This window comes from Dipteris shenzhenensis, chromosome 2 (assembly GCF_047967505.1).
Source record: "Dipteris shenzhenensis isolate YYH24624 ecotype China chromosome 2, Dip_SZ_1.0, whole genome shotgun sequence".
Lineage (NCBI taxonomy): Eukaryota > Viridiplantae > Streptophyta > Polypodiopsida > Gleicheniales > Dipteridaceae > Dipteris > Dipteris shenzhenensis.
Genome location: NC_141597.1, coordinates 62,791,387 through 62,804,164, shown reverse-complemented (window position 1 = coordinate 62,804,164; position 12,778 = coordinate 62,791,387). Strand labels below are relative to the sequence as shown.

The 12,778-nt window shown below is 44.0% G+C and overlaps 1 protein-coding gene across 3 annotated transcripts in view; it reads right to left on the bottom strand.

The window, feature by feature from the left end:
• Positions 1-12,092, bottom strand: part of LOC147905134 (glutamate NMDA receptor subunit epsilon-1, putative (DUF3598)) — a 70,789-nt gene extending 58,697 nt beyond the window's left edge. For 2 of the 3 annotated variants that reach the window (XM_087390369.1, XM_087390386.1), the window contains exons 1-4: positions 11,736-12,092; positions 11,547-11,641; positions 11,308-11,428; positions 11,076-11,197 (exon numbers count right to left, since the gene is read on the bottom strand). In XM_087390369.1, the coding sequence (XP_087246495.1) occupies positions 11,076-11,197; positions 11,308-11,428; positions 11,547-11,641; positions 11,736-11,978 (581 nt within the window). In that variant the 5' untranslated portion in view covers positions 11,979-12,092. The remainder of the gene's footprint in view (positions 1-11,075; positions 11,198-11,307; positions 11,429-11,546; positions 11,642-11,735) is intronic. The other variant, XM_087390377.1, reaches the window with a different exon arrangement.
• Between the last annotated feature and the right edge of the window lie 686 nt (positions 12,093-12,778).

Below are 12,778 nucleotides of genomic sequence, written 5' to 3'. Positions count from 1 at the left end.
GGTGTGTTCTTAGTAATCTCTATACCCGAAGGTGATACCTAGGCTTGGACAGTCTCCTCTGAGTATAGCAATGGACCTCTATCGTGTGTGATCTAGTCAATGGTCCCTGTGTCCCTGGCTCCATCGCTCTGTGCTGTGCTGATCCATGCTTCCTCATATCGGCTATCTCCTACTCTACACCAATGTGTCATGGGGGCTGACTCGAAGGCATAGAAATCGGTGACATTTTGCTGTGCTCAATCTGCCTCCTATGGTATTGTCACCTCCTGTTGTCTAATCTGCTGCAATAAGGTCTCCTTGTGTCACCGTATCAGGTCTCCTTGTGTCACCGTATCTCCATCAAATAGAAGCCAATGCAGACCTGGTCATGGAAGTGGATCAGTCGGGAGAGTGGCCTGCCCCCGTGTCCCTCTTGAAAGAGGCAATGGTACCGTCCTTGGATCTGTCCTTGGATCTCATAGTAGGCACGGCAAGTACATAGGAAGTGCTCCTCTATCTCCACCTCTGCCAATGTGCATAGCCTGCAAATCCGCTGCTCTCCAGGTGTCCCTGTGGCTCTCTCTACCTCGATCCTCAGCTGATGGGACAAGATCCATCTCTCTCCAATGACAATCCTCAATGCATGTGAGACCTCTCTATCCTCCAGATAGTGGGGCCTGGTAATGACTCCATCCTCTGATACTCTTAGGAAATGATCATGGTAGAATTGGATCTTGGTGGGAAACTCCTAGTTCCCACTGCAAGTCCCTGACGTATGGAGTTGGAATAGATCTAGCCATACGATACGGTTGATCTCATATCCAAAATATGGAGGGACGGGGCATGGGCATCCAAGCTCTACTGAAACGAGGAAGGCAGTCCATCTAAATACCCTGGCTGTCAAACCATCTACATATGTGTGTGCTTAGCAAGCTATGGTAATTCCACTCTTGGCTGATCGTATGGATGACTTTAATGCCAACCTCAGTAGCCTCCAACTGACAAGGCCCATACTCTATGAAGATATGTCACTGTCTGGATGTATAATTTGATGTAGGGCAGAGGGCTTACCCTAAATCATCCTCAACCCCATAGTCACATGTAGCCTCTCGAATCTCCGCTAGATGAGCGCTAATAAGTCGCTCCCCTAGAAGGGCACTTGCATACATGACTGTCGGCCTTACAAGTGTGTCAAATAGCCATCCCTTCGTCAGTCCTGAAGCACTATCACTCTAGTCGAGCTAGAGCTCCCTGCCCTCGTGAGAGGCGTGACCTGACTACGAGTCATCATAAGAATTTGCCCCTCAAAGACTGCCCCTAGATAGATGCATGACTGTACAATTCCAAACGGCTTCCCTCAGTAAGTGAGCTGTGTCGATGAAGTACTGCCCATGAGGTGTTAAAGATCATAACCTTGGTCTCGTTAAGGTTTACTATTAGCTCTCGCTCTCTACAGAACACCTCTAGGGCCTCTAGGTGTCTCTATAAGCCTACTGCTGAAGAGGAAATGAGGACTATGGCATCTGCATACATCAAATATATGTATCATCAGATCAGCAAGCAAGGATCCCATCCCTCCCATCATCAATGAAAGCCGTGATCTCATCAATGTTGAGCCCAAAGAATGTCTGTCAAAGGGGGCATCCTTGCTTCACTACGATTGACTGACTCATATAGGCTCATCACCCCCAGATCATGTCCTCTGAGATCTGCATCTCCTAGAGTCTCCTAATGACGTGGGCTCGTGGGAAAGGCCTTCCAAAAGTCTACAGAGCAAGCTTAGACTTTTTGGGGTCTCGATCTAGCCTCCTCGATAACAGCCCGTAGGATGAATATATACTCGAGTGGAATGTTCTGTCCCAGAGCTTGCTGCCCATGTGCCTTTGTGTAAGTGTTGATCCCCCTTTCTAGTACCGATTCATAGACCTTGGCCATTGTGTGGCCAATCAATGAGCGTGCGGTAGTTCTCCGGGTCCATAGGGTCCCCTGCTTTGTATATCGGCACAATAGTGGTGGTACTCCAAGCAGTCATGGCATACTACATGGCTGAAAATATGTGCCAAGATTGCACAGTGCTCAATCCGCAACCCCTCATGGTCCTAGGCTCTCTAGTAGTGGAGCCAGCATAGTGCAGATTGCACATTATGTGCCATGAATAGGATGGATGTGGTGGGTCTGGACAAAGACAACATATCGGGTGATGCCTAGATTGGGACACCATAGAGTGAGGTCACATACATGTGCCAAATGCCTCGATCTGTGATGGGCATGGGTGGCTTACCCTTAAAGAGAAGTCCCGACCCAATAGTGGGACTCATGCTCGTAGAGACAATTAAAGGATCATAGTCTCTCCTTTGAAAAATATCATAGTTACCAGGGAATGAGAACATTTTAAAATTTCATCTAACGGAACCCGAACGTTTTGGGAAGGGGGAATAGGAGAACGCAACCGAAACACTACATCATATGAACATCATCAATTCATATGAAAATATACCAATTATAAAAGGAAAACCACTTTTAGCAGCTCTAAACTTTCCATTCGAGCTTTAGACAATTAAAGACACTCTTAGATTATTGAAAACTGAAATGTACATGTTTGCAATGTGCATAAGGCATAGAAGTGTAGAATACTACAGATCCAAGAGCATATAATATGCAAAGTACAAAAAAAGGAGGCCATGCCTCGGGCCTAAAGACACTCTTAGATTATTGAAAACTGAAATGTACATGTTTGCAATGTGCATAAGGCATAGAAGTGTAGAATACTACAGATCCAAGAGCATATAATATGCAAAGTACAAAAAAAGGAGGCCATGCCTCGGGCCTAAAGGCCTCAATACAAAATAGGACTCGAGACTCTCAAGTCAAGTACATGGTGTATAGAAAAAAAGAGAGTCAACCCTAATGGTCTCAAGGTGGCATAGCAATGGAGGCCTATCCCTCACCCTGCTGAGCCTCATCATCCTGATCCTAGTCTTGGGCCTCATCGTCCTCATGCTTAAGAGCATCCTCCGTTGCATCACTGTCAAAGTCCTCATCTAGTTTAAATCCAAGATATGGTTCAATAGTGCACTCTGCCCTTGTTATGTAAATGCAATTTTGCATTAACAAATACAAGATCACTTGCCTTTTGAACCCCAAGCTTGTTTCTCTTTTTGGATGCAATGTTTCCAAAATTGCTCCACAACTGCTCAACGGGCGAAGAGCTAGCTCCCCTGGCTGAAATACGAATGGCCAAACGCTGCAACAATGGAGCATCTGCCCCACATAGTCCTCCCACCAACGAAAGGAGGAAACCTTGAAATGTCATTCAGTGCATCCTCCAAGCCAAACAACCCTTTTCCTTGCCTATAATATGACAACTCCTCCCACAGTTTTCTCCTATCATCTGCACTTGAGACAAGTCGTCTCAATACCTTCTCTCATCCTTGCACCACCTCTTTATATGTTTCTTGCCCCTTCCCTTGATATTCCGGATCCAAAACAAAGGGTGCAGCTTCCAAAGGTGAATGATATCCTGTCCACCGAGAGGTTGCCAACGTCCTCAACTCCTCCTTCCTCCAAGCATACAAAGCATCTATACTTTGAATGGTCTCAATCATCTTATCGATCCCTTCATACAACTTCCCAAGACAAGGACCAAACAAGCCTCAACATCAAAAGAATAGGCTTTGTGACCTGAAGCAAAAGGTGAACATCATCCCAAAAGAGGTCATTCAAGACTATGGACTTAAGTCTCTGAGCCCCTGCAAAGTTCTGTTCACGCCATGCATCCCACTTAGCGGAAATAACAAGCTGCCTCAATTGAACTTTCAGCTTAAAAAGCTGCTTCAACATGATGAAATTATAAGCAAAGCATGTACGGTGTGTCAGAATACTTCAAGAGATTCTTGCAAAAAATAGCCAAAATGTAGGGATGACGAGTGATGAAAGAGACAATATAATTACCCATATAAATGGTAGGATCCACCCAATCCAACTTGCCAATATCCTTCAAGAGATTATTCAGCCCATGTGCCATGCAAGGAGTGAAGGTAAGGTGAGGGTACTTCTCTTCTAGAATCCTCCCTACTGCCCTATTGGAGTTCTCACCATTAGAAACAAACCGAATAACATGATCTACCCCCACATGCTCAATGGACTCCATCCAAATTCTAGCCAACCTCTCGGCCGAATTTCCCTCCCTTAAATTATCAATATATGCAATGACGCCCTGAATAGAGCGGCTCATAGTGTCAGTCCATCCATCTCCCATCAATGTGACACCATGTTTCATCCAAATGTTTTTGATGGAAGCCAAAGCCTGCTCTATGGCGGTCTTCTCTATTGCCAAAATTGTGGTGCGCAGGGCCTCACATGAGGGAGGAGTGTAACTAGGTCCAAAGGCTTCATGTAGGGAAGGAGGCAGGGGCAGATTGGAGGAAGGGGATGGAATTAGCAGAGGGAAGAGAGAGGAAGGGGGAGAAGGAGTCAGAAGAGAGAAAAACGGGTAGAGGAAGAGGAAGAGAGAGAGAAGGGTGAGGGAAAGGGAGAGAGATAGAGAGAGATTGGGAGAGAGGGTGTAAGCAGCACGTACGAGGGAGGAGGAGGAAGTAGATAGGATTAGATGTCACATCAAAAGTGTTACAAGAGTGGAGGGCTTGGACTTTACAATCCACTCCATTATCCCTCTAACCGCACCCTGAATTAGCCCCTTTTTCCCCTTCATTACACTGCAATCTCCTTCACCATATCAATGAAGTAAGGATTGCACGCTTTTGCTATGAGTGCATCTCCTCCATAAGAGAATCGGTTCACTCCAACATCTACATGGACATTGGGTTGGTTTCCTCAACCTTTATGCTCCCAACAATAGAGGGGATTGTGTCCTTTTGTGGAAGGAGCTTCTCTCTTGGCCCCAATTGCATATTCATGGGTCATTGGAGGTAACTTCAACATCGTTGAGTTGCCTTTTGATAAGAAGGGAGGTATAGAGAGTGGCATTTACTCTCTAGAGAGACCAGCCTAGGATGCCTTCTTTTTCAGTTCAGTGGCGGAGATGTTTAGTTTGATGATGCCTTTCACGATCAGTCGCAGTCACTTTTGTATTCATGGTCGAATAGGAGAATGCAAATGGCTGAGACTTCCTTGAGACAAGAGGAAGAGCTCTTGGACAATGAGTTGGCGGATGACACTGCAATTTTCTTAGATGCCACTCCTCAAACTCTCACTTCTTTCAGGGCAGCCTTGGATATGTTTTGTACTGTAGCAGATGCACACATTAATTGGAATAAACCCAATGAGGACACTTCGGATTAGGGAGCTGATATTGGTTTCACTTTGTCATGACAAGAGAAATCACTAATCCGTGATTAGTAGACATTGAAAACATTATTATATATTATACGCCAATGGTGCAACATGTATATGTATTTATGATGGCCACCGACCAATTTGTTATGGCGGTGGATCATCTCAATAGATAGGACTAGTCGAGCTAGAGCCACTGCTTCAGACGGCATCGAATTTGGACATGTGTACTTATTCTATTAATAAAAATGTGCACACATGTGTCTAGGTCCTAGGGGCAATAGGAAGGGAAGGGTGCATTAAAGTGCATTGAATGGTAGATGCATGGGTCATAGGCTAAGGATAGGTGTAAATGGGAAGATGGAACTTGAGTGATCTCATGGGACATTCATGAAAGGGTATCACCCTTTCATTGAGAATCTCACGTAGCATTATTCATTCACCTTGCATTCATCCGCCATCTCTCATACACCTTGCATGTAGGTCGAAAATAGAAACAAGTACTCTCACGAGGGTGCTCTTCCCCATTGGAGGGCCAATTGGCATTCAAATTCTGCATGCATTGCACACATTGCATTCTCGAAGAGTCTGGTTCTTCACATTCGGTATCAAAGCTTCGACGATCCACTACCGGGACAGAAAGAGAAGGAGCGAGCACGAGACAAGGCGTAAGCGTGCGGGACAGCAGCCAACGCAAAAGACAGCCGCGTGAGAAGGTTGTGCACAGAGAAGTGCGGCGGGAGTCATAGCAGGAGAGCACCGTGGAAAGACGTGGAAAGACACGTTTTGCGGAGCACTGGGTAGAAGGCAACGTGAACGAGAGGGACCCCGAGGAACTTTGCATGGAGTAGGGCCATTGGACGAAAACTGAGTGCACAAGAAGAGGGCTACTAAACGTTTGAAGACAGGTGCGACAGGCTCCGAATTTGGCTTCTTGGTAGGAGAACGAGGGCCTGAAATCTGAAAGCAAGGTTGAATCCGAAACACGGTTGAATTCGGAACTGTGAGGTAAGGGCTTTCTTTTTTGGGTCTTTCGACGGGGAACGGGGTGTCCTAACTGCCCCCCGTGCGAATAGACTCTTAAAACCCTTAAACCGTGGGGAAAAGAGACCCCCTCCGTTCTCCCCAACGGAAAGTCGGATTGGAACAAGATTTGGGGGGTGATCCACCCATCAAGTACCCCCTATAATGGTATCTAGAGCTCCAATCCACTCAAAATAAGTAGCCCAAATGGAGCGCACCAGTTAACAGCAGAAATACAAGAAGAAAAGCTTAACAGAGAAGGAAGAAGAGGTCATTTCAAGTGTTTTCTCGACACAAACGAAGCGGGAGTCGGATAAGTATCACCAACTCTACAACACTTGACTTTTGCTGTAAAATAAACCCTTTTCTGAAATTACAGCAAGTCATTTTCTCTCTTGTACTACTAAAAGGAAAGAATGGAAGGGGAACGGATATTTAATAATGAACTTGTCCTTTTTCCTCCACTACCAGAAGGAGATAGAGAGAGAACACCATCACCTCCTGAAGAGGATGATGTAGATGAGAGTTTTACACATATTGAGTATGATAACCCACGAATAGAATTACCTTCATCTCTCCTTCAAAAATCTCTTGATAGGGAGTTTTCCTTCAGAAATGAAGGGAGAAATGAGTTCATCCAAAACCAAGGCGCTGAGTTTACACCTTTAACTCAAAATCCCGTACACATGGATTATAATCCAAGTGCAAGAGGGAGACAAGAGTCTCCCGTTTATAAGCTGGTTTCTCAGCTTAGCCATATGATTGAACAGTCCATTATGACAAAATTAGGGACTAAGAGAGTGCTGAACTTTGGGGATGACGATTTAAGTACCCCCTCAAAGAGAGCTAAATTCCAACCCCGAGAGAGAATAGAGTTCCCAAAGTATGATGGAGCAAGAGAGGCGGATAAAATCTTCAATTGGATTCGCCATTTTGAGCTATATTTTGCCCATCAAGATAAGACCGACCATGAGAAGCTTACTCTTGCCACATTGCATCTACAAAAGGATGCTTTAATGTGGTGGTCCTTATCACAAATGGGAAAAGAGCCTATTCTTCAATGGTCCAAATTTGTAGAGCAACTTAAGGCCACTTTCATGCCTCCGAGGCATAAAGAAGAATTGACCTTCCGCTGGGAAAGGTTCAGGCAATTCGATAATGAGAATAACGCTGAATTTACAACTAGGTTCTGGAAACTCTCTTTAGAGTTACCTGAGAAGAGCGAAGATGATAGAAGGAAGAAGTATTTAGCAGCCCTAACCTCGAAAGTGAGATATAAGGTTGAGATGTTCAACCCAACCACCTTGAAAGACCTCATTAAATTGGCTGAGATTGCTGAGAGGAAATTGAATCCTTGTAAATCCTTCAACAAAGGAAAGGAGAAAGCTATTGTACAAAATGTTAACAGCCAATCACGTCCTGGATGGATACAATTTCCTTCCATGACTAACGATGAGAAGAAAAAGCTAATTAAGGAGGGTAAATGTTTCGGATGTAAGAAATATAAGCCAAGGCATCCATGGCATAAATGTCCTACTCTATTAGCCAAATTGCCAAAACAAATTCTGTAAAAAGAAAAGGCAGTTGTTGAGAATATGTTTCAGCTTATTGAGCAGGTTACTATAAAGAGATTTCAACAGCTTGGTATTCAGAAGAGAATTCTGAGTATGAAGAGATATTGAAGAGGCACTGCAGTGGTACTTTTGCATTTTGAATATTCAGCATCAAGAGGAACCAGAACTTGAAGATGAAATTTAAGTTCTGATTCAAAAGAGATCGTGTACTACCAAGAGAAGATTATTTGCAAATTATGAAGAGGAGATGCAAATGCAGAAGTAAAAGAGAAGCGTAAGCAAGAGAAAGAGACAAGAGAGGATCCAGAAGAGGACTTCTGCCCATTTAAGCAGAAGGGAGTGTCATGACAAGAGAAATCACTAATCCATGATTAGTAGACATTGAAAACATTATTATATATTATACGCAATGGTGTAACATGTATATGTATTTATGATGGACACCGACCGATTTGTTATGGCAGTGGATCATCTCAGTAGATAGGACTAGTCGAGCTCGAGCCACTGCTTCAGACAGCATCGAATTTGGACATATGATACTTATTCTATTAATAAAAATGTGCACACACGTGTCTAGGTCCTAGGGGCAATAGGAAGGAAAGGGTGCATTAAAGTGCATTGAATGGTAGATGCATGGGTCATAGGCTAAGGGTAGGTGTAAATGGGAAGATGGAACTTGAGTGATCTCAAGGGACATTAATGAAAGGGTATCACCCTTTCATTGTGAATCTCACGTAGCATTATTCATTCACCTTGCATTCATCCGCCATCTCTCACACACCTTGCATGTAGGTTGAAAATAGAAACAAGTACTCTCACAAGGGCGCTCTTCCCCATTGGAGGGCCAATTGGCATTCAAATTCTGCATGCATTGCACACATTTGCATTCTCAAAGAGTCTCGTTCTTCTCACACTTGGATTCAGAGAAGTATCATTGTCAGATACTTGGGACGACAGGTCATCTTGTCAATCTCAGATCTGGGAGGGCCGGCCTCTCCCTCATATTCAGTGGGACCTAGGAGAGTGGTTCTGGAAAGATAGGGTAGAGGAGGTGCCCTTTTTCTTGTACACAACTCGATTTGATCGACGCCTTCAATTCGAGGTAGCAGCTTGGACACCCTTGAGGGGACGTAGGTTGAGCAGGATGTCCTTCTCCCACTTCTGGCCTCGTTTTTGGACCAGTCTGAGAACACTGAAGATTTCCTATTTCTTCTGGCTACTAGCTCATGGAGGATTGCTCATCAGCCCTTAGTAGGAGCAGATGCGCGTAGATGGCACATGTTTCTGTTACGCAGAGAGAGTTCTGGAGACGATCCCCCACTCCCTATGGAGCTGTCCTATAGCTCATAGGATTTGGCTAGTAGCTTCACGATTGTGTCTTACATGCAGCAAATGCAACGGGGCATCACATGGGGAATGGTTGCATGGCTCACATAGGGAGGCAAGCCTTCTCAATTAATCCGATTTGCCAACCTGTAGGATTCATGGCCAGCAAGTCTCTTGGATAGAGATATATGATGCTTCGTCGCCTTCCCGTGTACATCAGTCGCCTTTGCCAGAGGACAATGTTTGAAAGACAATGGCCCAGCATTACTGCTTTGAACATCTCGGTCGTTGAGTGCAGCTAGGTGATGGGCGGCTAGCAAGACCCTTCCACGGCTACCTTTGTCGCCATCTAGCAAGACATCATCTTTACTTTACTCGCCATCTGGGAGCGCGGTACTGCAGCATCAAGAGGAATCGTCGAAAGATGGGAGCGTTTGCAGGAGTCTTTTACAACCTCTCCACGGAAGATAATCGATGGATGTATAGACCACCTCCCTCATTGTTAGCCCCTGTTCCGAAGATTCCCTAGGCAGCGAGCTGGTTCCCAGGAAACGAGCTGGCTCTTTTCTGACAACCAGTCCCTTTCAAAAGCTGATTTGTATGGTGTTTTTCAAGCATTAATAGAAGGTTCCTTTTTCGGGGGGGGGGGGAAGAGTTGTATGCCGTGATCCATGCTTTGAAAGCATGGAGACATTATTTGTATGGTGCAAAGTTCTATGTTGATGTTGACCATGATACTTTGAAATATTTATATAAACCACTTGATTTAAGTGGGCGCTGAGCAAGCTCACGCAGGAATTTCATGGGAGATTTGGTATCGAAGAAGGAAGGATAATAAAGTTGCTGATGCGTTGTTATGCATTATGCATAATATGAGTTTCACACTATTAGAAGTGTGACTGCATCTAGGCAAACTCACATAGTGGGCAAGTATATTCAGAGCTTTTGGCCTAAGGCTGCTGTGACAAAACCCAGGTTTATAGATGACCTGGCAGGCCAAATGTATGCAAGATATACCATAGATAATCGTCTCCTCAAAGAAATAGCAAGGTAGTAGAACCAAATCTCTCTCCTATTCCAACCCATTAATTAATTAGTTTGGGTGCATGCTATGTTTATCTATGGCTTAATTTATTTTATGCTTTCATTAAGCTATGTTTCTCTATGGCTTCATTTATTTATGGATTAATACTATGTTTCTCCATAGCTTACTTTATTTTACTCATAGACTACGTCCAAGGGGGGCTTCCCCAAACGTTCAAGAAAAGATTCGAACCCAAAACCTTGTTTTTCCCATATGTAAGCCCTACCACTAAGCTATGAAGTAATATATATGCCCATTTCCTTATAATAGTATTATAAGTGCTCCCTCATCCCCCTTCCCCTTTGAGATGTCCTTTCCTCTTTAATGCGTGGTCCCTCCCCAATCTCACGTCCATCCTACTTTAAAGCCCCTATCCTCCATTATTCCTTAGTTGATCCCTCCCCCCTTTATACTTAGTTTAATCATTGCCTTGCCCACTTCCTTTTCACCCCTCTTTCCTTCTCCACAACTAATTGATAGGAATTTCCCATTTTTCATATGATGGGACATCTATTTTCAGAATGATCTTCCTTTCTCCACAACTAATTAATAGGAATTTCCCATTTTTCTTATTTTCGGAATGATCATATGAAGAATTAGTGCCATGATGGCATAGGAGACATCTTTTGAGAGCTCTATACGGTCCTCTCCAGCTACCACATTCGATAAAAAGAACTCTTTAGTTTGTGCTTGTGCTGGCATAAAAGTAAGGTTGACGTACGAATCAACTACCTACCCACATTTCTAACCTTGAAAGCCAGGGTGAAAAACGGTCTGCTCCATGAAATAATACTTACGGAGGTGACTCTTCTAAATCATCGCCATCTTCCCCAAGTACTCCAGCCCTCATTACTCTGTCGAGCATCTCCGCTGTCCGATGTGAAATGGTGTACGCTCGCTTGTTTGGAAAATACCCAACCTGAAAGACGCTCCCACAGTTAGGAATGCTTTTATCCATACGATGATTGGGTTTCTCCACGCTGCATGCGATGATTGGGTTTCTGCACAGCGTGCAGACAACAAAATCACCTGCTGCTGCTTTTCTATGGTCAGAAGATTCGTTTCTCCCAATTTGAACTCCGCCCAATCCGTGTCCTCGCTTACTTCACCGGCTATAAAAGTCTTTGGCGGAGCTTGTTTGATATTTAATCTGCATTTAGGGAAAACTGGTCATCGAGTCATGACCATAAGACAGGAAAACTGAAATAACCAATCTCCAGGAAAAAGAGGAGAACTAACGAATCTCCAGGGGAGAGAGGAGAACTAACGTTTGATAAAGACTCACTTGCTCCCCTCTACCATACGAATTCGCCGCCAATCTGGTAGGAATATCTTGTAATACATTTCCCAGTGCATCATATTGCTGCCGATGCAGGAACATTTATCAGCTCGAAAAAGTTCGATTTTCCTGGCCTTTTAAGACGTATTAAAATTGAACTCGAATGCAAAAACATTACCAAGAAAGAACCGGTCCAGTCACCGACATTCAGCTGAATGAACTGCTCAAGAATTTCAATTCCGAAATAACTGCCGGAGTCATCCGACGTGGCATTGCTCTTGATCCGTGGAAGAGGCGAACGGGAAGGTGAGGGAATTCTTAAAGCTGGGGGGCGTCGTAGGGGGGAAAGACGGTGAGGCGAAAGGAAGCTGGATTTTGAGTTAGCAAGGAAGGAAGGAAAATTTAGCGCAGAGGCTGTCATGGAGCTGAATTCAGTTCAGTCTCCTCGGCTTCCCCCACACAAAATGTAGGAAATCTAGTCCCTACATTTTGTGCGTGCTCATATCTTCGTTTTTTTCTCCAAATGATGATGATAGCTGCTTCATTGGCCAACTCCTCCTTCCACAATAAGAAGGGCACCTTATTATTTTCGTTTTTCCTATAAAATTTTAAGAAACTTAATGTAATTCATAATTGGATCTTGAAACAAGTTGAATACATTCAAGAGGCCTACCCGAGCAAATTGTAAGCTGAGAAGAAGACAAAGCATAAGAAGAAGAAGAAGAGAAAGAGAAAAGGGGGAGAAAATGATAGAGCCATAAATGGAAATTTAGCTTCAAGCTCAGAGAAAGAGAAGAAGAAGGTGAATCATATTCAAGGGGCATGCCCAACGAGGAGGAAAGAAACAAGGAAGAGTGAATGACCATAAAAGAATGATGCTAACTACTAAGAAAAGCTAGCCAATCACAAAATTAACGAACAACAATTAAATGAGATGAATATCATTCATTTGGCCTACCCCAAATTTATATATAAGGTTTTTGGCCAGAAGCGAAAATAGCCAATTTTTATTTTTCATTGATCCATATGCTATTTTAGCCCCCCCCCCTCTCTGTCTCTCTTTCTTTGTCTCCTTCATCGCTATCAATTCATCATCTCCGCCCTCTTTAGCTATTTGGATCTCGCAAGCCTTGTTATCATTCACCTTGTTTAATGTATTTTATTATGTGTAGCTTGCGAGATATAGTATGGAGTGGTCTGTCCAATATGCGTAGTTTGTGC